Genomic DNA, 27,897 nt, shown 5'->3' with positions numbered 1-27,897 from the left:
ACGAGTTTGAAGACGGTTAGCTTTGCCTAGCTAGCCTCGAACGCACAACTTCTCAAGGCTGTATCTCCGAAACTATTACTCGGATCAACTTGAAATTTTAGAACAATTTTTAGAGGTGTTGTAGATTTTTATAAGATAAAAAAAATACCGAAATTTTTTGAAACCTGTAAACTCGTGTAACAACTTAAGGCAAGTCTGCAAAGTAATATCTAAGCATTATACTTATTGAATCTCAGTAATTTTACTGCAAAAACGACAAACGATTACATTTTGCTTAATTGCAAATATCCAATATTTATTTCGAAAAATAAAGATGCGCATCATACTAATAACACATTATATCATAAGACCGATCTTAGCGATCGTAATAATTGTACATAGAGTATATAGCATAGAGTCTATGTTTTTTATGTTAATCTATTATGTTGGTATTATCTAACCCTTTATGGGATTGGTGTATAGAATTGTGGAGAAAAAATTTAGCACTATGGTTCAGTTGTTGTAAGCATTTGTAATTTATTTGCCGTTATTTGGCGTCACCATTAATATTTAAATGTATTTATTTATTTATAAGTGTAATTTAATTATTTTCCTTTTTTATTCTATATTAAGTAAAAGTCAATTACAATTCCATACGAAAATCGAGAAAGGTACGGTTTAGAGGAAAATTCTATATATATAATGTACATTTACAGTTACAGTGCATATGCTCCATTGCCGAAAATGTGTCTTAATCTAAGAAAGTAAAAACCAAGTGAGACAAATATTTTTAGAATCAAAGTTTACCGCTAACTAACGGTATTATGTATAATCAAGCTACGTAGAGTCCAGTTCTTGAGGTAAAAATAATAATATAATTGGCTTAGCACACTTAGTAATTCAGAATTAGAGCAATATGTCCTGTAAATACTCGCATAATTCGTTCATTCGACATTTTGTTCATTTGTTAGTTATAGATAAATTTGTAAAGAAACAAATTCGCCTATTGGGCACTTTAGAGAATTTTGTATATGCGTATTATGTATGTACGTGTACATATATGGAGAAGTAGTTAGTTTAGTAATTTCTATAAATATTCACTAAAAATTCTTTTGTTTTCATGGCTTTTTCTAAGGATTTTCAAATTGGATTTCATATTCATACACTTTTAATTTGTGTAACTACTTTGTTTGTTTGTGTATGTATGTGTGTTTGTATATAAATCTCATTTCACATTCCGACACAGATGACCGCGCATCCATTTGATGGCCTTATCGCCGATAGCTTCCACCTTTGGCGTGTTGGGTAAACTGCGGCAGCCACAAGCATCAGCGTCGATGTGCTGGTGTTGTTGTGGTTGTTGTTCTATGGATGACTTTTGACGTTGGCGTGGCCGTTGTTGCTCACCGACTGATAATTGTGAAAATTGCGGTTGGTGTTTCTCTTCTGGTTGCACTTTGTCTTCGTGGTTTGCTTCCTGCGTATCAGCATCATCGGTCGCTGCATCAACAGGTCACATGTCACCGCTGCTGGCCCACCGTATGTCGTCCGCCTCATGCGTTAGATAACGTGTGCCCACCTGACCCTCCAAATTGCGCAAGTCGCGATAGGTTTGCTTGTCTTGCAGCCAATAGTGCTGTAGACTTTTGTCGACCGTGTAGCGCTTCCGCTGCTTAACCTGCAGCAGGTTGTTGATGAGATCGATGGCTGAGAGATGAAGAAGGTATTAATATACATATATACATGATATTTGGAGAGAGCACTGTCTGCATACCATTAGAGGAGATCTCCTTCCATGGGTTTGGTGGATACATGAATGCGGCATTTTGGATCTGATCATTTATATCCTCCTCCTCGTTGAAGGGGAACGTGCCGCTCAAGCTGACATAAATTATAACACCAACACTCCACATATCCAGTGAGCGGTTGTATCCCTTGTTGCGCAACACCTCAGGCGCTGTTAAAATAACGAAAAACTCACATAAAACGACCGGCGATAATAACTCATATGTTACTCACCCAAGTAGGCTGGTGTTCCCACAACTGAGCGCCTAAATGATTTCTCCCCAATAATTCGGGCATAACCGAAATCACATAGTTTGACTTGTGGAAATTCGGCGTCGGAGGAGAGCAAGACATTTTCCGGCTTCAAGTCACAATGCACAATATTTTTGCTATGCAAGTGCTTTAGCGCTATGAGTATCTGTGTAATGAGGAATTTCGTCACTCGTTCACTGAGCCGTCCGCGCTCGTGCGAAAGAATCATCTCCAACATATCACCCTTAAGCTTTTCCATCACGACAAATATGCGTTCAGGCGTCTCGAACATGCGCTCCAAATTCACAACACCACAATGTGAGATGTTCTGCAAAAACAAATTCCTTATTATTCACAAATATTTAATAGAAAGGACTAAATTTACGTAAAAGACGTAAATACGTTCAGAAAAGAGAGGCCGGTTTTTTTAAAATATCGACTTTCGAATTAACGAAAATGAATGATAAGGTGTTGAAACTCCAAGTCCAAGGAACGGACCCGGATTCTTATAGCGACCAGGATTATCATTTAACACCATTAAGCACTCAGAATTTAATAAAGTGAACAGTTATGCACAACCTTGGCCTTTTTCGCACTCTTCTTTCGATGGAGACAAACTCTATGCTTACTTAAAACTTAATAGAAGTATTAATCTTCGTAACTAACCTGCAATATGGCAACTTCATTTTTGAGTTGTGCTTCCTGCTTGGTAGGGAACCGCAGCTTATCAATCACTTTAATGGCCACTTCGCGTTTGGTTTTTTTGTGAACACCACCGTAAACGACACCGAATTGACCCGAACCAAGCACTTCATCCGGGAATATTTGATACAGCTGTCCCATATCCTGCACGTTTTCTTCAGACTCGCAGCATTCTGTGGACAACCAAACTAAACCTTGTAGTAAATGCATAAAAGTTCTTGTCTGAGCGGTTGGACTTACGTGTATTTGTTACATGCATGTAGGCCTGTCTGATGATTGTCTCCCAGCTCTTGGCAATGTCGGAGCCGATTCCGCTGTCTGACGGTGGCAGTCTTACCGCTTGCTCTTCACGTATGCCCACCAATGGATCTTGGCCCACATAATAGCTGATCGTAGCGGTCTTAAGTTCGAAGCAATAGTTGTTGTCTACGCGCAAATCACGATTTGTGTCTATACCTTGGATTTCCGAGAGCGGTATGTCCTTGTGATATTTGCTACCCTGTTCCGAGAGGAATAGCGTCAGCGTTAGCGTCTTCGAATCCAAGCGCCAATAGTGTCGTTTCACTGTTTTATCTAAGCTAGTATAGTGAACTAGCCAACCCTCTTTGATGGCTTGGCCGCCACGTTTCTTTGTATGCTTCACAGATTGTACAATACGCATCAAAGGTATATTGGCACTGGGCGATGACGAGGAGCTCGATTGCTCCGATTGGCCATCAATTGACTGTCCTTCGCCGGCGCTACGTCCATCCGTGCTCCCAACCAGCCCATTAACCAGTTCCGGTGGCGAATTGTGTGCATTCGTTGTGGTCTTTGGCACCCCTGAACGCGCGGATTTTGCTCCAGCAGTCGCTGTGCCATACCTTTGAGCCGCGCTACCCATATAGCCACCGCTAGCACTTGGCGACGGATTGTCTTCGAAATCACTATCATCGAACTCTTCGCGAAAGAAGTTGTCACCCGCTTTCGCTGCATGCCCATGTGTGGGCGTGTTGTCCGCATAATCGTTGGCTTGTAACTGTCGCTCTCCGGTACAGTCGTGTGGCACTTTGTCTAAACACTTCTTGTGCGCATTGTATTGACAATCCTTACATTGCAGACCTTGCTTAAACAGACCCTTCAGCAGTTTCTTGCAGTATTGACAGACGGTCGGTATGCCATAAGTGTGCACCATGAAGGTGTGCGGTATGCGTATTTTTTCGGCGTAAGCAAACGTGGGTGTGTACATGGAAATGTTGGCGCCGAGGCAATGATTGCTGCCGTGGGTGCCATTTCGGCTACTTGAGGACGGAGAGCGACTGTGACTGCGATAATGCGGAACACTCTAAAGGTATCACAAAAGTGGTGGGAAATAAAGAATTGAAAGTAGATTAGAACAAGATCTTGCGTTTTTAAGCTTCACTAAGTGATCTGGCGTAGAGTATTTACGTTTGCAAAAATGAAACGATAAATCAAAAGGCAACAAATAAATTGAATGTTCATAACTTTATTGAGATTTTTTGCAAAGTTCGTATAAAATGTCTTTGTTTATATTATATAATATTGAATAATAAAAAGTATAAAATAATTATTTGTATAAATCTTTTGTAAATGCTCTAAACCAGATCGCAGTAGCGTAATCTTCATCTTTCTCGTGATATGTCATAGCTATGAGAGAGAGTATTCGATCGTATTATAAACTAACCCACACCAACTAGAAACTAAGTGTATAGTATATATTAAATTACAAATGAAACCATTTTACAATGTTAAAATAGTTTAGTCTTTAAGTGTTATTCTACTAAGCTTTCGACTGCTTTCTGTAGTTCTCTACTAGTGCTCTCAGCTAACAGTCTAATTCTTAATTATATCGCTCATCAGATCTGACATTCGCTTTACCAGTGAGCTGCCGCCATCGCTTCGCGCCTGGTCTTCGTTGGAGATTAGTGATTGTGTTGAGCCACCAGAAGGACTGCGTGGCGGCTGTAAGGCCGACGATCGTCTCGAGGTTGAATCGTTCGGGCGACTGCAATTGTTGGGTATTTTCACCACACAGCGTTTATGGTAGTTTTGGCCGCAACCTGTTGAGCAGCAGAAATAAATTGAAAGTTATTCTGTATTTTCTGTAAAAACAATAAGCTCACCATCACATTTGAGTCCTTGGCGCACCAAGCCAAACAACATTTCTCCGCAGAAATCACAAAATGTTGGCGCCTTGTACGAATGTACATTGAGCGTGTGTGGCTTTAGCGTTGGCATTTCCGATGTGGGATACAAAATGGCTATGTGAGTTGGGAAAAGGACACATGACAATCAATCGTTCGTTTCGCAAAAGCTGAAACTTCTAATCTATTCAAATAACTGTACTTACGGCTGGCTGTCAGTACAATTTCTACCAAAGTCTCGTCGACCACTTCCGAAGCCGAGTTGATAATGTGCAGGACATTTGGACTTTTGTAGTCATGACGGAAGAGTAGTACACGCTCTGGTAAATGTGTCAAACCACTGTCGGGTATCTGAAAAACAACAATTATGATAATAATCATGAATGAGAAATGTAAAATGAAGTTGTGTAGATTTAAGTTCGGCCCAGCCAAATATACGATATTTTGGGAAGAAATGCAACGATAAAACTAAATTTTTGGACCGAATCATGTTACGTGTAGCGTAAGTAATTTATTGCATTGAGATATTCCGCACTTTACCGATAAGTTCGGTAAAAACTTCATTTCATTCATTGGGACCACATATTTAGTTTACAGTCCACCGGAAATATGGAGAAAAACACTTTCTCAACTAGTTTTAAGGCTGATGCCATGCTGACAAAGCTTGGGTTCGTCCTGTTCCGTATATATGCTGTTGTTATAACGGTTATCTAGTCCTCATTCTTGTGGTAAGGTTCAGATAAGTTGTCATCGGGGTCATCCAACGGAAAGCCTAGGAAACGTGCAGTTTTGACAGGGTCGGACCATAGGGAGATGGATGTCAGATGTGTAGGGTTAGCTGGGCATGCAAAAACGTGGTTAGAATCATGCGTGGAATCGTTGCATGCTAGACACATATTTGGTATGTCGGGGTATATTCTGGATAAGTAGGAGTTTAACTTGTTACAGTATTCAGAAGGAGCTGCGGTAGGGTCACTCTCGATTCTCAAAATCGTCGTCTGCAATGGGTGGTGGTTTGACACCAAGTACGCCATTAACTGTGAGGGAGTCGGTGAATGTGTTTATGGTTAAGTCTGGTCGGCATATTGTCTTATGTCGTCTACGTAGTTACGGAAGGACCTCTTGAAGTTGCTAGGAGGCGGTTCCGCTTCAAGCAGGCAACTGCAAAGGTGGTTTCTACGAAATCACCCCAGTAGAAACTGCTTCCCCTTATAGTCCGGATTGCAGTGTTCTGGCATATCTGCATCCAAGCGAGTATATTGGAACGTGAAGGTTAAAGACTGGCCGGTCGATTGTCTTGTATGTTGCCAACAGCGTTTCTTTTCTTTTCCCCATGCGCTGCCGGCTAGCGACTTGAGGATTTTGTTGCGGCTCTGTACTTTGGCAATAACTGCGGTCATATGAGAAGTGAAGGAGCACAGGCTGTATAATTCTAATAATATTCACAGTCATAATTCTAATATATTGACAGAGTCGGACTAATTTTATATGAGAATCCAACCAAATGGTTTATTTTACTGAACACTAATGTATTTTCATCGCGTAAAGGCCGACAAACCGGAGCCATATTCCTATTACTTAATCAGTTAAAAAAAGAAATCATACAGGTAATTCGTCCGTTGTCACTTCTAAGAACATATGTATGTAGGTAAAATTAAGGGTGTTTTATAATTTGCAATGCGATGCACTTACTAAATAATTAATACAGCATATAAGTAAGTATGAATACCGTTAACAAATTGAGAGTATTACGGAGCCCAGTGACTACATTATCAGCCTTTAATTATCATAACGCATTATTAATAAGGGTCCTACGCAATGCTACCTAACAAAATGGGTGCATTTAACCCCTGTCCATTTATCGTTTATAATAATTTTCCACTGGAACTCACGCGTAAATAAATAAGCCTGCCCATTTGGATAAGTGCAACAATATTGCGAGTCCATCAGCATGTGACATTGCCACAAAAATCCCATGTCAGTTCTAATTATGATATTACTTTGATGATATGCAATATTCAGACCACATTCCACTTTTATCCGAATCGAAATTAATATTAAAAGCGAATGCTACTCCTACAAACACGTCCCAACATGCAGCGCTATTTTTGATAGCAGACTTCTATATACGTACATATGTATATACCATAAATTATGTATATGTATGTCAGACTCAAGTATTTATGTTTGTACGCATGTGTTGAATAAAAACCGAGCACCATATCCCATTATAAATAATTGAATGTGTAGCAAATCGAATTAAATAAGTACATTGTGGAAAGGTCAGCTGCGTATTGCGAAAGTCAGTGGTGGCGAAATGTTCGTTGACGTCCGGCAAATATGCTGTAATAAAATTAGTGCGTAGCAATTAATGTGCGGAGGGCACGTGACACTCGCGGTAAGACGGTCAAACTAGAGGGCGACGTCCAAAAGGGCTGGTCGGCCTGCTTGGAGTGTGACGAAGGAAAGACGGTCGTGCATGGGACAGCTATTTTCCTATTGAGATTTTACTGTGATCTATAGTAGGTATATAATATAAGATAGTATTCTCCTTAAATAGAAGTATATTTCAAAATCCGGGTTTATTATCTAAATATCAATAAGTTGTTTGTTTAACTGGAGACCTTATGTCACATTGTATCATTCATGTTACTCAAAGAGAGTTTGTCTAGAGATCGATTTTATTTTAGACGTGACTAATTTTCGTGGCGCATCTTTCTCATTGATTTATCCTTTTATACGAGTTCTGTGGAAAATCAACGATATAAAAGGATTATCAATCGTGTCTTAGAAGAGGAGATATTTACGAAAAAGTGCTTAATATTTTTTTTAATTCTCTTTTGCAGGCAAATTTAAGAGCGTAACATTTTTCCTTTCATACGAAGTCCGAGATATGTAAAAGCTGAGCTGAGGGATCTAAGTAATTTTCGAATCCAAAATTACTTGTGAAAATATTGCATTTAAGGTCTTAGGGCTTGTGATTTATAGGTCACAGGGAATATACGAGTACATACACACAGTACGCACAAAATATTTCTGTAAATATTTTATGTTCCTACGTGTTCGATTTATGGCAGTACATAAATGTAGCGCCAGCATGGGGAGATGAACACTCGTGTTGCGAAATTTATTTGCCACCCATAAACTTTATATACGAAGCTATGAAATATTTATGCTGCAACTGAGCTCGTCGAAAATTAAATGCTTTGTCAAACGCTGTTTCATCATCTTTTCAAGCGCAAATGATGACTTTGAGACATGTAAGGAGGTAAAATGGCAAATAATGGAGTATGAGAAGTGTGAAAATTAAAAATGTATACATGCACACGTGTACATTAAGAAGATAAGATAGGGCTTATCCTCATCTGCGCTCATAGCATTCAGCAATAACCTAATGAGTTTAATTAGAACATTACCACAGATATTAATAATCTATCAACAAAACTATAAGGACCTCAGTTGGCCGCCACGCACATCTCCTCAACATTCTCACACAAACACACAAACATATGTGTGTGGAAGGGGAAGTGGAAGTAGCAATTTAACCCGAAGGTGTGGTTTTTGAGACAAGTCAGATCGTAAACTTTATGCAAATTTTAACTCGACACAAATTACATGCTACGTATAGCCCACGGCCGCTTGGGCTAACGCCAGCGAAACGAACTCACCTTTGTATTGATAAATTCACATGCTAAGTCCTTAAGCGACTTCAGCGTCAAACTGCTGGCGGCCACAGAGACAGCATCGCGCAAACTGCCAAATTGAAAGAGGAAAGTCACCTCGGGGCCTTCCATAATAACGGGCACTCCAGCGCCCGCCCCAGCACCGACACCAAAACCACTACCGCCGGCAACGAAATTGGGGGCGTTGTTGTGGTTGTTGGTGCTATTGAAGTGTTGTCTGTAGTGCGCCAGTGCAACTGTGAACACTTTTCCTGTGGCACAACAATAATGTAGAAACTGAGATTAGCCTGATGCTTTGGCTCGACTGGTAAATGTACTTTCCCTGTTCTGCGTTCCTTTGTACTTGTGTCGGTGTGTATGTAAATGATTTTTCTTCTGGGGGTGGGCCTGTTGCGTAGCAAGTCTTTTTGGGTGTATAACCGTTCAGTATGACCGCTTTAAGTGGTTAAGTGGACGGCTTGTTTCAATGAATGACCCAAATATATAACTGTACTGGTCTGGACTGGTCGTTGTCTGTTGACAGATAATGCTTTGGCGGCGGCTCCACTTCTCTGAAGTTAGGTTGCGTAGTGCTGCTTATATATTTTGCTGTTGTTTACTGTTGCTTTCCAAATATTTACTTCGCTTGATTTATGAATTTCCCTAAAAGAAAAGAAATAAACGTATTTTCATATTAGTTACGCAGTTAAATGGTGTAGGGAGGTGGGATGTTGCTGTATACATACATATGTATGTATATGAGTATTTATGGTTATGAATATAATGAGTTATGGAATTATTTTTCTTGCTCAGTATCCTGATACACATTATGAAGCTATTATTCTCTGTATACATGTACTATATGTCTTATATTTGTAGGATGTTATCTTTAGGCACTTGAGAAGTAAACTCCTCTCCCGACCAACCAAACTCTACAAGGCACTTATCTGCTATTTGGTTCAGAGGAATGGACGATGATAACATCTGATGAGTCGGCGTTACGAGTTTTCGAGAGAAAATTTCAGCGAAAGATTAATGATCCTTTGCACATTGGTAACGGCGAATACCGCATTCGATGTTACGTTGAACTGTTCGAGATATGCGATGACGTTGACATAGTCCAGGAAATTAAGAGACAGCGGCTACCCTGGCTAGGTCATGACGTCCGAATGGATGAAAAAACTCCAGCTCTGCTTCCAAGTAGTACCCGCCGGGGGAGGCAGTGGAAGACCCCCACTCCATCGGAAAGACCAGGTGGTGAAGGACTTAAATACACTTGGAATCTTCAATTGATATTAAACAGCGAAAAGGAAAAACGACTGGCGCGCTGAAGCAAACTCGGCTAAAACCGCGTAAGCTGTGTCAACGTCAACAAAGAAGAAGAATGAAACTTTCTACATGTGTTCCTTGGCAAAAAACTAAGGATGAGTTCATGGGTGGGCGAAATCAGATTGAAATTCCATCTGATCCTTCATCAAGAAACATTCAATGTATCCGAATAAAGCTTTGCACAAATAGAACCCTCAAGATGTTTCATCTTACGGCCAAAAATTGTCGAAATCGAACTATAACTTTTCAAGAACCCAGATACCAAATATGTGGATCCCAGTCCATATCTGTAAGTATTTCAGCGGTGTAGTTTAGTGTATCTTTTAGTAAAATAAAAATATTTTTACATGATCTCTATATGTAATTAAAATCCCTCTGCTTTGTCCAACGAAATATCTTTAATTTAATTCTATCAAGTAGTATAATTTAATTTAATTTATTTTCAATTTAATCCATTTTGCCTATTGAATAACCGAAGCTAATAAACAATTTATAAAAATTTTCAATTTAGCTCGTTATAACGCTTTTGATGCGGGCAAGTTGATTTGGCAAATTTCATCATATACATGGATATGTGTATGAACATACATATGTATGTATTTAAGTAGCTTTAAGCTAGCGTTTATTGATCACATTCTCTTGCCATACTCTCGTTGCTATTTAAAAATTCCGTCAAACGAATAAAACAGGTAAATTCCAATCTCCGGCTTGATGACTAAGTCACTTGTAGCCGGTATACAAATTGAATACCAATGTGCTACTCATACACATACATATGTACATACATACGCAAACAATGAATGTACATTTATTTTTATTGATGCTCGACTTATGTATATAAGTATGTATGTACATATGTATAAAGTATCTACGTATAACACATTAATTTTCATATATGTAGATACATACATATGTATGTAATTACTTTTTAGAAAATTGTCAGTATCTCTTTCAACGGCTGGGAATATTTCAATTTTTGATCTATAAACCTCAGACGGCTCCCAGGCGAGCATGGCTTCTTTAACCACAGAACTAGTTATAAATATATAAACATACATACATATGCTGCAAAACCACAAGTATACATACTTATGTATGTATACAAGTTAGTTGTGTGCTTCGCAGACATCTTCTAAGGAATGATAAAAATTTACTAGAAACAAACTGAGTGACGGTATAAGAAACACAAAAGTGCGTATGAATAAAAATAAACATTTTTTAATCCGATTGTTTGCATGTATGTACATAGTACATATGTAAACTAGTCCCGATGGCACGAGTTCGAAAGTAAACGACTTTCTCTCCGATCTTTCTCGCTTCATCTCTGCAAGGAGCTTGACATTCTCCCCCACTAAATCCACAGCAACCATATTCACGAAATGAACGAAATAGTACAGATTGTATCTTAATAATATGGTCGGTGACGTTAAAATTCCGACTGCGAGTGACCCTTAAATTTTAGGTGTTTCATTCCGACTCCCTCTCAGTGAATGGCGTACTTGGAGTCAAACCAGCAGCCGTAGAGCTTGAGTTGGCACGAGAATCTAGAGTGACCTTTACGCAACTTCATTCTGGATACTGTAGGCGGTTAAATCTTTACTTATCTAGAACCTCTCCTCCTCTTTGCATGCCCGGCAAACCCCACTCCTCAAACACTCCTCTCTCAATGGTGCGATCGCGTTAAAAGAGCATGTTTCCTGGGCCCACTGTTAGATGGCTTCGATGACAACCAACCCGAACCTTACACCCGAACAGGGATTAGTTAACCATTACAACAGCAAGAACAGGGACGATCAAAATCAAGTCCTTGTGTGGAAAGCTTTTCATTTGATATCTTCACTTTGGTCTCTTTTATATTTATGAAGGGTATTATAGCTTCGGTGCAACCGAACTTAACGTTCTTTCTTGTTTTATGTAATTTTGTATTTCAGTATTTATAAATGGCAAAATGTTCTAAACCAAGGTTTGGTTTTAGAATAATTAACGAATTATTTCACAATTATGTGAAATTTAGAAAAAGTAAGGCACAACAAGAAGAATGCAATCTGCAATCATGTTTACCCTTACGTCGACATTTAAAATTAAAAATATGTAGTATTTAAATAATAAATCTATTGTATTTATTTATTTTTACAAATGATATTGGAGTTACATTTATTTTAATTAGCGGTATAACTTACTATCTTTAATTTAGGAAGCATTTTATTAAAACATTAAAATAATTCGGACATTACTTTACATTAGCGTCGGGAATATATTATTTGGGCTGGTAGTTGTTCCTGGATGAACTATTTGAATCAATGACATTTGGTATTTGGTTTTCTTTGTCAGTGTTCATTCTACTAATAAAATTCTTTTCGATAATATTACTCCGCATTGAATTAGTTCTGCGTATATTGCTTGCGTTCTTAGGAGGGGTATTTAGGAATACACCTTCAAATATTGTCTCGAGGCTATTACAACGGCTTAGGCTTTCTCTTCTTTCTTCATTATCAGCTGGTGGACTTATCAATGCGTTGATTTCGTGGAGAGCAACAAAATCCGTATTTTGGCAGGCATTAGGTGTAGAATCATCATCTACCTGCGGAAGACGCGTTGGTGTTTGTAAATCTTCTGCGTTGGTGTCTATCGGTGAAGGGGTACGGCCAAGCGGTGATATAAGCCTGATTTCAAATGCTGGAAGTTCGTCATCGATTAGAAGTGCATCTAAATCTCGCTCAATTGATAATGAGAATGACAGATCACTTTCACTTGACACTGAGGATTGAGAACACTGAAGGCGGGAAGTATTTATTTCGGATGCAGACAACTCCATGCTTCTGTCATTTGGCCTTGCATCATTTTCCGTGAGAGATTTTCTTATCATTTCAACTTTTACTTCTGTAAATATTTATAAAGTTATGTATCAACAGCTCTCCACAGGACTTAAACAAAAAACAAATACTTTGAAATTGAAATGTAGAACTGTCAAACATAATACTTTCGTTGTCACTGTATGATTACAGTGTTGCCATATCCACTGAATGCAAGTCTCTTTGAGTTAAGTACTCGTTCATATGTAAATACTTTGGTTGCGGCAATTCTCACTTTGATAGCGAACTGCCGACTAGCAAAGAAAAAAACTGCTCATGGCCGCTGTGTATTCTCTTCGTTACAGTCCTTTTATTATTTTGAAAATATTTGAATTGAATTTTTGGAATGTAATAAGCAAGCATGACGAATAAGGATACAAAATTAGCATTCTTCACTCGAATATATGAAGTTTTTAGAATTTTGAGAAAAGTGTGTGAAGAGGAATGGCAAAAACTTGCCCGTCCTGATATCAATTGTTCCATTTAAGTCGTATAGCGAGTTGACGATGAAGTTAAAACAGCTGATCACATAAGTAGTTTCAAAGAGGACATGCATTTGTGGAGAATTTTAATATTTCTTTGTATTCATGCATTGATATCCAAATGTAAATATATCATTCTATTACATTATTAATTTCGTGCAAAATTTTCCAAATTTTAACTGCTTCCATGACGACGATATCATGAAACTATTATTGGTTAAGGCTGTCAATTTAAATCAATTTTGACTAGTAGTTTGTGTTGAAAGCAAGTTCTAGATCGTGTAACTGCAGTGTTAAGGTAACAATTTCCTTCTAGCATGGCGCTACGGGAAATTCCCATATTTCTTAAGCATTCACACAATACATACTAAACATTGTAAAATTTTAAAGTTTATAGAAAATATAGTGTTTAGCACTAATAATGAAAATAATAATATTGAAAAAGGAGAGAAAAACTTACATTTTCCAAATATCTTTTGAAATCTGACGGGAAAATGCTTCGTTCTGTATTTGAAGTAGATGCCATATAGTGGTATTAAAGGTCATACCAAGTGTGAAATTAAAAATATAACTGTTTTTTCATATTTTCTTTAAATAAAATATACTAAGGGCGGATTTTTCAATGTCTGGTTACTATTACCCTTAACCGCTGGTAGCTTTACATGACATAACCCTTTTGACAAAGTTGTGGTTAGCTTACCTACAGATAGTTTGATTATTGTGAACGCTTAAGGTAAATAGTTGACAAAATTAGCATTGTGAACTCGCAAAATTGTTGATCCGTCATGAGCATTGTATGTGCATGTTCAGACGAGGACTATTTTTGCTGCTCAAACCGATTTTCTTAGCCGAGAGGGTGATGAGGACATAGAGACCGTGTCGATTTGTGTTATTTGCCGTAACAGCTTCCTGCTACGTAGTTTTTGAATATTTATTTTATGTTCGGAAATTTAAATGTTATTATCCCTTTTTGAGATGTAATTTGTTTATATTCAAATAAGTATAATAAATGTGCGAGAAAGTAATCCTCATCTGAGATCCATCTATGCTTACTTTATAACTGACAGCTGTCATTTCATGTTCTGGTTAGACGCTAACCCTTTTTTCGGTAAAATTTTCCAGACTTAACTGACAAATGGTTGCTAACCAGATATTGAGAAAACCATTTCTAATTCTTAAATCGCTATCTCAAATAGTTCTTGAGATTCATGCCTTCGTAACAAACCTATTGTTTGAATATTCTTATTATAGTTCTCCACAAAATGATCTAACAGTCGAAATAAAAACGACCAAAGATTTTGTAAAGTAAACTTGTTCTAAAACGCCGACAGTTTGTCAACTTTTGATTTGTTTTTCGACCGTTGGTCATCTTTTCATTGGGTGGTGGAAGGTGATCTGAACCTCTTCGTTCCTCTTTTCAGAATTGTTTTTGGCTTTTAAAAAGAGAACTTCAGCAAAGCTCTTCAAGTCTATCCGAATTTCTTTAATTATTTTTCTGAAAAGCCTTATATACATACATCTCCATTGTAAAGTGTTATTTGTATCCGCGAAACTACTCTTCATTAAGCTCCTCTCCATAAAAGTGTATGGTATCACCAGCAAGTGCCATTTAACCACTAAATCGACCTTGGCTTCAGAGCACTTGTGACCCGCGTTCAAACTTTGAAACTCTCAAACCAAAATGAAAAGGCAATGTCGTTCACGGCACCAAAGTCAACGCACAAAAGAATGCCCTAAATAAGGCAGTTAACAGCATACCACACAAAAGTAATTTAACTGGAAAAGTACAAAGAAAAAAAACATAAAATTGCTAAGCGGACAGTGCGCTAGACCATGAAACGGGCGGTTGAAGAGTCGAGCAGCCGCACTGAGAAGAACCTACAAAGAGCAAACCAAATGTAAGTAAACCAAAAAAATTATCACAAACAGCTTTCTAAATTTTTAAGTAGGTGTATCGATGGATAATGCGAGATTGTTGCTGTTGCTGTTTCTCTTGCGGCTGCTGGCGGTGACTGCTCTTGAAAGGTGAAACCAGAGCAACGAGACGCGCTGTGCTTGTAATTACACAGACAGTGCTTGAGTGTAAGTGCGGGGCTCAGTTTTCAATTGAATCACAGCTTTCCAGCCGCAAAGCAGAGCTGTGGTTTTCCGTTTGCGGATATAAAGCGCACGAGCTGATCGGCTGCTACTCGTAAGGGCAAGAGTTATACGACATGCGAAAGGTTTCAGACCACTCACACATACTTATACTTATGTATGGAACAAGTTGCTAGCGCTGCAAAAGGACGCAATGTTGACAGAAGCAGCAATTAAAATACCTTCTAGTGTTGCGTACAATGTTTCTCCGTGTCTGCGACGCTTCTCATTCGCATTCTGGTGTCCACTTTTGGCGTCTGGTGACTTAATGTGGAACGCAAAAAATGTCAGCCAACTCATGAACTGTGAAAAATTCGCACATAAATAGCGAAAAGTTGAGCGAAAAGAAGAGAAGTTGAAGCCAAAATTTATAAAAAAGTAGTATATAATACAAATACAATAAAGTTGGAGTAAAGAATTTTACATATACTATAAGTTGGATGATGTTATAGATGGCGAGTTTTGCGCCATAAAATTGAGCAGGACAAAAGAAAAAAAATAAATTATATACTCTCATAAAAATATATATTATATTCACTTATATCCCAATAGGACGAGATGAAGTCGATTTTTACTAAGCAAAATTATATAATACCATATATCAATAATCATTCTATGCCTAGACACAGAATAAAGGGGAAAAGGATGCGTAAGAACAAGTAGAACCAAACTCTACGGCCAACAAATATTTTCCTTCTTCTTAGGTTCTTTCTGAATATTCTTCTTAGGTAGTGCTTCGAGCCAATGTCAACACTATGTATATTTTATTTATAAGGAAGCAAGACAGTAAGCGACAAGGCGACTCTCTATGGTGCGACTTCTTCAATCTGCTGCTGTAGATAATAATTGGAGCAACATAACAGCTGCTGGCGTATGCCGATGATATTGATAACAATGGCCTCAACATCCGCGCCGTTAGTTCTGTTTTCCCCAAACTGGAGATGGAAGCGAAGCAAATGGGTCTGATAGTGAACGAGGGAAAGACGAAATATCTCCTGTCATCAAACAAACAGTCGTCCCACTCGTGACTTGTCTCCCACGTCATAACTTCGAAGTCATATGTAGATAATTGTGTCTATTAACACCAAAACAACGCCAGTCTCGAAATCCAACGTAGAATAAGTCTTGCCAACAGGTGCTATATCGGTCTGAGTAGGCAAATGAGAAGTACAGTCCACTCTCGACGAACAAATATCAAACTCTACAAGTCACTCATCATCGCCAACCTGCTATGTGGTGCAGAGGCATAGACGATGACTACATCTGATGATCCGGCGTTACGGGTTTTCGAGAGAAAGGTTGTGCGGAAGATTTATTGTCCTTTGCGCATTGGCAATGGCGAATATCGCAGTCGATGGAACAATGAGCAGTTCGAGACATGCGACGAAATTGACATAGTTCAGCGAATTAAAAGACAGCGGCTATAGTGGTTAGGTCGTGTCGGCCGAATGGATGAAAGTTCTTCAGGACCTCTACTCCGTTGGAAAGACCTGCTGGAGAAGGACCTGGCTACACATGGAATATACAATTGGCGCCAAACAGCGAGAAAGAAGAACGACTGGCGCGCTGTTGTTGACTCGGCTATTACCGCGTGGGCGTTGTCTATGGCAGTAAAGAAAAACAAGTTTTTTGTAAGTAAAGGTGAAAAATATGCCTGCAATTTGAGCACGTAGATATGTATACGACCGTCTTAACCTCACAATTGCCTAGAGCGAGTGACAAAGGCATCTGATTGTATTGTTCGAATACACCAATGTATTAAAAAATAAATATAAAAAGTTTTATTTGTCGAATTAGGAGATTTAATTTACAACAAAACTATAGACGTTGGCACTTCAAAAGACTGCTTGTATTTTATCTAACCCTGTCCTGCCGGGTATGTTTTAAGATTCATATCTAACCTCACAACACTTTTCAGCACTTACAATTTTAACGACAGATTCTGAGCGCCAATAAAACGCTTAGCATGAGACAATAACAATTGCTGTTACCCGAATCGATTTAAATATATTGGCAATGGCAACCAGCACAAGTTTTTACGAGTACAGGGGATTGGAGGAGTAGAGGTTTGGTCAGCAGACAAGCTAGCTGATTCTACTGGTAATTGCTCATTACTTACGTGCAATTGTTTTTGTGTTGCAGTCATTAAACGATGGATGGTCTTTCAGATGGATGAGTGTTGTTGTTTTTGTGGTCGCTGTTGTTGTTATTTTGGCCACAGTAAGCTGGTTCTATAGCGATAATGCGCTTGTTACCACCATTACTGATGCTGTTATCGCCGATTCTAACTGTTGTTTGGAATTGTTGGTGTTTTTGTTGTTATTGCTCTCATTTACTTATGCTTAGCATCACTTAGTTGCACTCAGTTTTTGTTTTACGGCCAATGGCTATATAGAACGATCTGCACGTGGCAGAATGGCTATAACTAACGGTACTTTTTTAATAATTCTGTTGCTCTTGGCCTTTTAGTGGTTTTTATTTTTTTTTTTAATTTTTGTTTCACTTTTTCTTTGCTATTTTAAGCTTTGTTTCTCTTTTTTGTTGTACTGTTCACTTGGCTCATTAAAACTACCGTTAAAGCACTTTTTATTAGCCCGATGTAAATATTTACATTATATTCCTGGCGTTGGCTGCGGTAAGTGCCGTTGGTAGCTGGCCGTGGCGTCTACAAGTGCATTCAAACACTGCAATGGCTGAGAATGCTCACACAAACACTTTCTACAGGCGACACAAAAATCTATATACATACATACATACATATGTATATATGAATATGTACGTGTGTATTTGATGGCTTGTGCAAGTATGTGTGCAAACGCTTTAATGCACAGTTATTTTCACAACTTTCTCGCTCTTCGAGGTTTTCACTTTATTTTTCACTCCGAATTTTCAGCAGAACTTTTATGTTTCTAGCAAAAGCAGCGCTTTAATGAAAGAAATTTAATAACTGCCAGGCATGTGCTATGAAATATTAAATGCCTCAACTCCCAAGCGCAGAATAAGCAACGACGGGCAATAGAAGCAGTGTTAAGCCAAGTTAAGTACAAAAGCGACCGCTCAGCTCAGTTCACGACGTACGAATGTATGACGAGCGCCTGGCTGCTTGGCCAGAAGTTTGCGCCAGCAGTCAACACCAATACGCGCTTAGATTGGTAAGCCGATGTGGCTGATGTATGCACATGAGAGAACCGGCCAAGGCGAGTTAAGAAAGCAAAACAAATAGCGAGACGCAAACTCACAGCTTGAAAACTCGTTTTACCGCAAAATAAAAAAATAAAAGAAAATAATAATATAAAGTATCGAAGACAACTAGTTAGTGTGGAAGCAAAATGTGAGCGCAAAGCAGCAGAAGCTGAAAGCGAGACACTGAAATCATACAATATATTGTATTTATTGTAGTGTCCGCATGTGATCTTGCCTACTGTTATGTATAAGATTTTGAAATTTTAAGATCAGATTGGTCTAACATTCAGGAAAACTTTAGCTAAATAGTTGGTGAAGGGAAGGAAAATGAAATAAGAATAGGATAAATTTAGTCATTGAGTTATCGGAGTCCGAGATTGGATTTTGAGCACTGCGGCTATTCTTATATTTAAAATGAAAGGAAATTTGTATTCAATTATATATTTCTAGAATTCTGCTTGAAGCTTAAATCATTGGACAAAATATGCTAGGCAAGTTTCAGCGCAACTAAAACTAGCGCTTCACTCACCAGATTAAAGCGCTTAATTTAGCGAGTTTAAATATATATACATATAAGATAGAACTTAGCAATAAAAACTTTGTGTTGCCACCTTTCGCGACGGAGTCTCTTACATCCGTTAATTGTTAGTAAATAAAAAGAGGGGGTGTGTGTATGTACACTTGCCATATTCTCATGTAAAACCAACGAAAGTTCATACATATGTATTCAATACGGCAGAGGCGCCCATCTACACTTACGCTGCACATACATACATATATGCAAATAAATATGTATGCATTTGAGTATATTCTTTGTACCAGTTTGGTAGGGAAGCGAAACGGGTGAGTTGCAATGACGCCAACAAAAATTCCTTCAAGCATTTGCTACTTGTGGCTTTCGTTTGGCATTGCATTCATTACCGCCGTTAACTCGCTTTCATGCTCAGCTTGCGTACGCTCGTAGGCAAGCGAGTGTGCAGCAGAACTTAAGCATTTGCTAAGTCGTTGTTAGATGTAAATTAAACCGCAATTCTGTCGGTTTCACATAACTTTGTTGCCTGGTCTACCGGTCGGCTGGCGCGCCGTACGCACACTCACACACTATGAACATATACATATTTACTTATGAATGTATGTATGTGTGTGTGTTGTTGGGGTTTTCAACTCTCTTCCGCTCTTGGCTACTGCCACAGTGCTCTTCTGCTAACTCAGTTAGTTGCGCCATAGTTGCAAGCTATAAACGGCGGCATGAGCAGTGTTGCCAACGTCGCAAATTGAAAACTTGGCGCTAAGTTTGAAAATGTTGTCTTCGCATGCTGTTGTTTGTGATTGAATGAGACAACAAATGCATTTTACTAAAATATAAAGACCCAAGCCATTTGCCTCCTGCTGGGCTACAAAACCGACAACAAATTGTTTACTTGCTTGTGAAGTCTTCTGCCGTTGGCTTCGACGAGGCAAGTGGTGAATGCAATTGTTCGCTGAAAACCATTGAAGGCATGATTGGAACAAATAACGGCATAAATTGTCCGATATAAAAATAAATTTCAATCACGTTCTGAATACAAAAGAGTTTGCAGTTTTGCATGCAAATATTGAGAATTAATTTTATCGATAAACTACTGATTTAATAGCTTTGCAGTATTCATTAAGCTATTACAAATACAATGTTGTCTCGCACTAAAAGTATCATTAAGGAACAATTGTAATATTTCTTCATTGTGGACATAACACAAATCGAAAGGGTAAGAGAAGGAGGAGAGCTCATTATCGCAATCAACAGAGAAATTGCGATTTAAAATAAGCTGCGGATTATGTCTTGAGCTTGAAGGAGGTAGGGTGTTGGAGCGATATGTAATATTAGGGTTAAGCTACAGTAAATTTCATTTTGTTAAGAATAACACTTCTTTCCTTCATTGGAAAAATTTGAAAAGAATACAACTAGAAAGATCTGGCCCAAATATGGTGAATTTGCCAAATAGGCTTAAAAAAAGCTAATGAAACTCAAAGCAAAAAAAGTAAATGAAGAAAAAATTAATTTGGTGCTTTTGGCGCCAATTGACGATACCAAGTGCAGCCAGGTCCAAGACCTTCAATACCTTCGGGTACTCTCGAATATTTTTAAAGCTAGAGTATTCTCAATTATCAGGACAACACGACCTAACTAGCGTACTCATAATCTCTTGATATGCTGAACTATGACAATGTCACCTCATATCTCGTACAACTCATCGTTCCAATGACTGCGGTAGTCGTCGTTTCATATGCACGAATCACCATAAATAATTCTCTCGAAAAACTTCTAACCCTGACTAATCAGATGTCATTGTGATAACTACGTATCATACATCAGGGAAGGAAATGATGAGGGACCTGTAAAATATACCCGTGGTAAGGCATGCCTGTCGTAAGAGGCGACTTAAGTCCACATGCACTGTGTCTGTTATTGTGGGCTTGTCTTGAAATGTCAGCATAGTCCATGTCATATATAGTGCAATAATACTCATCGTAAAAAATGTTTATTGTGCACTGTATTTTTTATTCCTGGTATGCAATGACATTGACATTTTGTTCCGAGAGAAATGTCACCAGTCATTTGAGTTCTCAGGGGCTCAACTGGCAGTAGCGAAAGCTACAAAGTCTCACCAGGGACTATAACCTGGTACCACGGGGAGCAGTTAAGCCCTATGAGTTTACTCCAATTTGCTCATTGGGCTTGGCCCTTTGTGGAGATTCGTGGTGGCTGTGGTTTAAACCTAAATGCAGGCAGGGCATTTTGTCCTATGTGGAGTCGCATTGCGGCGGTTTGCGGACCCAGAGTACGGAAGAGGGTTTAGGTCGGCCTCGTACCCGATCAAAGCGGCTAGGGTGTCTCTATCCACCCGAACCAATTGGAACCAAAGTATAAGAGCAGAATGCATTCATACTTTGGTTCTCCATTGTATTGATCTATGCGCTTCTAGAAAGAACCGTGAGGTTAGGCCTTCGCAGGCAGGTACTCACGTAAATCACAAGGGACTCTGTCAACAGTGACATTGGAGCGAAGTCGCGAATGCGATGATTTCGTTGGCTCTATATTCTGTTCTGATTGAAGAAGTCGTGCGATAAGACGTCAACTTGTCTGAAACCGCGTCGGTATCGAATGGCTAGGAGAGATCCTTTCTAATCCTGACAGAGCTCTTAGTGCTTATAGCGGTACATAACATTTCATTAGATGGATTCATGAAAAATGAGGAATATTAGCAGAAATTATAACTCTGATGCAAATTGCATTTCTTGGAATCAAGTTCGCCATTGGCGTGAGAGGACAGAGTCATGGAAATAATAGATTTATTTCTTCTAAGAGCTAATATATGTGCGTTCATGTCAATAAATAAAATGTTTATATATAAATAAATTTTAGTTAAGGCTATAGTGGGAGCAGCTATTTATAGGTGACCCTGTTCTGATGCGACGAGAATAGTTGAATTGAAAACTTACTGTATGTACGTGATGTAGGAAAAAAGTTCAGGGAGCCTGCGTTGGAAATAGTTTGTAAGAGTGTACACATGCGAGTAGCTGTAAATAGTTTTATGTGGAGAGTGCTGCGATTGGCAAAGGTCAATAGTAAGCTAAGGATTTGCTGCAGATTAAACGACAGTAGGCGTCGGTGTGATATTATATAGCGTATGAAAGTGCTGTTAGATTTAGGTATCAGGTAGACAGTAGATATTTCTACTTTATTTTATTTGCACAGTGAGGCAGTTAAGCGGAGAAGTATTTAGAAACGTAATGGAACGGGCGTTTAACACGAATATATCAGTTTGTTTAGTCATATTCGTCAGAGCACTATGAAATATAGCTGCCTTAGAAACTGCTGTATCAAAATAAAGTAATTGTATGGATTTTTTTCATTTGACTAAATATCTTTATAAGATATATCATAGATTATTGTTCAAGACAACGCAACAATTAGGGAACATATTGTTCAGAATATACCACTATGGGAGACAGCTGTCACGACAGTCGGGTCTACGTAACCGGAATGGACCCGGATTTTTATTGGACCGAGGACTGTCAACTCGGCAGATTTCTGCCGCTACAACAACAACAACAACAATTGCCAAACAATTTGTCTAATCGAACCAGATGAAGATCATAATAAAAGATCTTAGATTAAGTAACCTTACTTCGGCTAGGAAGAACTGGCAACACCTGCTGTAATGTGTCTCAATTCATTAAATTTTAGTGTAAGTTCATTTAGTGCCCTCGGCCTCGGAGATCGAACTCCATATTTCCCACCATTCTCAAAACGCTTGACATCTTTGGAATAGAATTACTTCTCGCTAAAATGCTGAAAGCAGAATACACGGCACGTACGTTCCCACTGGCAACATAACTCAATTGAACCGTATTCTTCTTATCCTTGTTGTGAAACTTAATTCTAAAATATTTGAGCCATTTGCAGCGTTATTTCACACGATTGCTCCTTGCATATTAAATGCGCAGCACAACAAAAGCGACAATAGCGACGGTGACATCGAACGAGGTCATTAGTTGAACCTACGTAAAAAAGCAGAAGCGTCTTAGTAGAAAGCTGCCCCACTACCCCACGCTAAGCGCACTGCGGCGAGACCTTCGAACAGAGCGAGTGCTGAAAGGAATGTCAGCCGTTGGCATTGCGCGTGGTTAGACACACATACGGACACACATACACATACATATGTATATTTGGTTTGTAGGTGCCTTGTTTCGCTTCACTTATGCTCTTATTTCCACTTTACTGTCTTTACGTTTGGATCATTACTTTGCGCCGTAACGCTATGTGTCACACGCTGCTTCTGTTTGCATGCACTTCTCTTATAGTAATTTGTTTTGTTTGCACTCACGCTCGCATTTTTATTGACGCACTCACATTCGCAGGCGCTGCTGCGTGCCACCGTTCGATCAGGAAGCTTTACATTAAGTATACGCCATGCCGGTCCGTGAAGTGACAAAATTTGCACACACACACACACACACGCAAATACATACATACATGTGGCCGTTTGTTTGCACTTATCTATTTGCTTTGGTTTTTAGCAGCGTTATCGATTGTTATTGTTGCTGTTGTTGCTGCAGTTCTTTCTATTGTCATATCTGCTTACTTGTTGTTATCGCCAGCGATTCGCTTTTTTATTCGAATCTATTCACTTTAGTCGTCTTCATACACAAACACTCACATATACATATGTATGTATGTATGTATGGATCGCTTTTATTGCTTTTGGCTGTGTTTGTGTGTTTGTTATTTTTGCGATTAGTTTAATGCTTTCACATTTGCTGTTAAGCTGCTTTTTGTTGTTATAGTTGCCATTAGTGCCATTCGGTGCTTTGTACACTCTCATAAAAATTTTCAGTAAATAAATGAAATAGATATATGTATATGTATGTATGTATGTTCATATATGTAAATAATATAGATATGTTGACTCATCTGTATGTGTAAGTCCAAGTATTGCGTATAAATGAGCAGAAGTCGCTTGAAGTAATAAAGGAATGACGTGCTTTTAATGACAATTGTGGGCAGGGTTGCTGTTTAGAATTTATTCGCTTTCAAAATTTGCGCTAACTTTCAATTCCAATATCTTTAGCGGATTCTCTCAGTTCGCGCACTTCAAAGTACTCCTTATTCTCTGTGAAATACTCAATATTAAAATAATTCATAAAAGATTCTGTCGGATGTGGCTGAGCTGAGTTTCACCAAAAGTCCATCAAACAATTAGAACGGGTCGAGCCCACTGTGCCGCACACAGTTGTACGCTCGCTTAGTTAGACAGTCCGCTCACACGCTGATAATCTGAAAATCATTTACAAATAAGCAGATAGATTAATGGATGATGCGCATTCCCTGCATACATATCTACACTGTGTGCGAGTGTGTTTGTGCACTTAGCGGAGCGGTTCACGGCTTAGCAAAGTCCCCACAAACATGTACATTCCAATCGTCGTGCAAAACACACGCGCAAACACTTCCATACACAATCAGCACATTTGCATACATACGTTTATATGTACATGCACACACTTAAACATGTACACATAACTACATCTGATAATATTCCAAAATCCATCGTATTTGGTGCGCGTATATTCGCCGCGTACAATTTTGCGTAATTTACATATGGAAGACTGCGTGTGGCGCGGCGCAGCTCATATCAGCGTGGCGCTAGTGGGGCTTTCAAATTAGACGCAGCAAACGCAGTTTATTGACTATATTATTTATTAATATTAAATTAGTTTGCGCTATTTTATTATTCACTGCTATCAGGGGTCAGACCTCTTGAAGCGGCTGAAGGCATGGTAATCCATCAATTGTGGGTTGGAGCGCGTCCAGTAGAGCTATTCGCTTACTTTTGAATATATCCCTGTATAGAATATCCATTTATCAAAAAAGGTGCAATATTTTTCATAGCGTTCACGCTTTTGACGCATTAGCATAAAGTATTTCATTAGTTTTACATTGGAGCCTTAACATTACCATGGAAATTTATCCCAGAAAGCCGAAAAATAATAAAAACCCCTTGCTGTTATCCACAGTTCTAGGAAGCGTGGTTCCCAAAAGACCATATGTAGCGCCGCCCAATTGCTGTCTAAGCTTTTTCTATCTTCCCAAAGGCAAATGTGGCGTTTTAACTCACTAATCCGTTACAACGACTTATGGTTATATGTTTTCATTCGCAAGCATATGCATATTCACATGAACTTATTTGCATACAAAATAAAGTTTATATGTAATTAAGCAGAATACTGGCTGCCAGACTTTATTCACTTGTAGAGCGTGTAGAGACACAAGTGTGCGTTCTAGTCACGCAATTGTATTTGTCTAGCTCTGCAAATACATACATATGTGTAGGTATAGAATATATGGACCTTGCAGGAAATTTTTGTGGTCACTGTGGCTTAAGCCTGCGGTACAAACTGACCAAAGTTAAAAAAAATGTAGTCTCTCCCTTTACAAATAAAAAAAGTGTAACGAAAAATAAGCAACTTGGAGAGAAAAGGTTTGCTCAAACCCTGAGAGACTAGTTTGCTTATAAGCAGACATACAGACGGGCATGGCTAAATCCACTTAGCTTCTCATGTTGATCATTTATAATGGGTGATCTAAGTAGAGGAAATTTTTTGAATGGCCTATTTTTGACAGATCAAGCAAAAGTCGTGTGAAGCTGTTATGTTATTTTTTGTTCAGCATGGAAAGATTTACGCCTGAACAAAGTTTACAAATCGTTCAACTTTATGACGATTCATGTCTGTAAAGAACGCTTTGCGAGGCTCCGCTCAACTTATGGTCAACATAATCGACCCACTGAGCATACTATTCGCAACACCATCACCCATCTTGAGACCCAGCATTCATTATTGGATATTATTCGACCGAATATACCACATCCAGCACGCGCTGTTGAAAATAGAACAGCCGTAGCTGAGAGTGTACACGAAGACCGTGGAGGGTCGGCGCCGTTCGCAGCAACTCGAACTGACGTATGGAACGACTTGGCGCATTTTACGTCGAGATCTTAAATTGAAAGCCTACAAAATACAGCTTGCGCAAGAAGTTTTCGTGTCAAATTTTGCTTAGTGAATAGGCCCATTTCTGGCTCAATGGGTACGTATACAAGCAAAATTGTCCCATTTAGGACGCAGAGCAACCTGAAGAGATTCAAGAGCTGCCATTTCATTCAGAAAAAGAACGGTTTTGTGTGGTTTGTGGGACGGTGAAATCAACGGACCATTTTTCTTCAAAAATTATGCCGGTGAGACTGTAACCGTCTATGTCGACCGTTATCTCGCCATGATAACCGACTATTTAATGACTGAAATTGAAGGTCACGATCTCGGCGACACTTGGTTGCAACAAGGTAGCGCCATTTCCCAACTGGATTTATTGAGAGAACACTTCTGTTAGCAGATAACATCACGTTTTGGGCCGGTGGATTGGCTGCCAAGATTGAGTGATATCACACCGTTAGACTTTTTCCTGAGGGTATATGTAAAGTCTTAAGTGTATGCGGATGATCCCGCTTCGATACAGGCCATGGAGCAAAACATTAACGAGTCTTTGGAAATTGGCTTCAACTGGTGGACCATCTGAGTAGTAGCCGCGGCCAACATCTGATAATAAATGCCAAAGAATGTATAATAATAATCAATTCCTGTTAAATTTGAAGTTTCCTCGAAACGGATCACCCTTTATATATTGTTTATAGAATCTCCAATGTTTCCTGCTGGGTGTTCGTGACAAATTTAATATACCCTGTTCAGGGAATAAAACACAATTCACCAGAAAAAAGTTAAAAGTTTTGGTAGGTTTTCAATTAAAATCTATTTGAAAATGAAATAAATATGTATTAAAAGTTTTCAAAAAATATAAACATATTTATGCATATGTTTTAAAGGCTGATTAAGAGTCTTAAAAAAATAATATTTCGATTTTTGGCGCTTTCGCAACTTTTTCGCTAGATGAAGATTGGGCAATTAGGCCACTTACTGCAGGGTCGTGGTCTTTCCACAACGGACCATTTAGCTGCTTCTGTTTATTTGTTTAGATTTATGTCTGCACTTCAGTTAAATTTTATTAGTTTGATTTGCTTTGTTTTGGTCTAGGCTTTTTACTATTTTCTCCCACAAACAGAATATTTATTCCATTATTTGTAGGAAGTGTTGGTAATTAAATAGTAAATAAACGGCACATCGCGTTTAAATATTTACTGCAAAGTTTTAGAAATGTAAGCATTTAAGTGAGTGTGTGTGTTTGTGTATACATCTGTATGTGTATATGTATGTGTCTCAGAACGTGCACACAAAAGGTGAAAATGAATTCACTTCATTGCGCCAAGTCGTTAGGTAATTGTCCAGCGCAAACATCTCTAAGATGCCTCTGCCAAGACACTTGGCTTCGTCAGCTGCGCGTTGTTGTAAATAACTCACTAATTTGTTGTACATTAACACGCTGCTTAATAATATTTTTTTGTTGGCACAATACTATTTCGCTTCGACGAGCATTAATTAATATAATTTACTTGTCTAATTGAAGTTTACTTTAATTACAGCGACCGCATAATGTCCGATAGTGGGGCTTATCAGATATCGGAAAATAAAATAAATTATAATAAATAGCACACGTCTTAGAAGTCACTACTTCAAGTTCACTTTGCGATTTTCGCCAAATTCGTCGCGGCGTACACGTTCGCACGTTTATTCGTTCGCCGGAATACTGAATTCACGAATTCGATTCAATCTCAAGTCCAAATTCAATTCGACTTCGCTATAGTAGACACACACGTACACACATAAGAACGATAGAAGCGTTTGTATGTATTTTCCGTGTGTTCGTAGAACGCGCTAGCCGCCAACCCAGCTGGCTGGCTCA

General features: G+C 38.7%; 2 protein-coding genes across 12 annotated transcripts; both read right to left on the bottom strand.

Moving 5' to 3' along the window:
- Positions 1 to 263: 263 nt before the first annotated feature.
- Positions 264 to 27,897, bottom strand: LOC120766603 (serine/threonine-protein kinase D3). 11 transcript variants are annotated; one of them, XM_040092211.1, is made up of 11 exons: positions 27,456 to 27,897; positions 17,443 to 18,041; positions 8,531 to 9,187; positions 5,069 to 5,213; positions 4,842 to 4,979; positions 4,597 to 4,778; positions 2,959 to 4,042; positions 2,683 to 2,891; positions 1,999 to 2,344; positions 1,754 to 1,936; positions 264 to 1,686 (listed from the first exon to the last, which is right to left on the bottom strand). In XM_040092211.1, the coding sequence occupies exons 3-11, from the start codon at positions 8,654 to 8,656 to the stop codon at positions 1,493 to 1,495; spliced, it is 2,607 nt and encodes an 868-aa protein (XP_039948145.1). In that variant the 5' UTR covers positions 8,657 to 9,187; positions 17,443 to 18,041; positions 27,456 to 27,897; the 3' UTR covers positions 264 to 1,492. The 11 variants fall into 11 exon arrangements, with proteins under 11 accessions (XP_039948145.1, XP_039948153.1, XP_039948177.1 ...); XM_040092219.1 differs by having other exon boundaries at positions 17,443 to 18,016; XM_040092243.1 differs by having other exon boundaries at positions 17,443 to 18,007.
- LOC120766665 lies at positions 11,979 to 12,788 on the bottom strand. The gene has a single exon (XM_040092302.1). The coding sequence runs from the start codon at positions 12,717 to 12,719 to the stop codon at positions 12,111 to 12,113; it is 609 nt and encodes a 202-aa protein (XP_039948236.1). The 5' UTR covers positions 12,720 to 12,788; the 3' UTR covers positions 11,979 to 12,110.

The sequence above is a fragment of the Bactrocera tryoni genome, chromosome 1 (genome assembly GCF_016617805.1).
Source record: "Bactrocera tryoni isolate S06 chromosome 1, CSIRO_BtryS06_freeze2, whole genome shotgun sequence".
NCBI lineage: Eukaryota > Metazoa > Arthropoda > Insecta > Diptera > Tephritidae > Bactrocera > Bactrocera tryoni.
The sequence above is the reverse complement of the archived record's forward strand: the minus strand, read 5'-3'. Positions and strand labels throughout refer to the sequence as shown.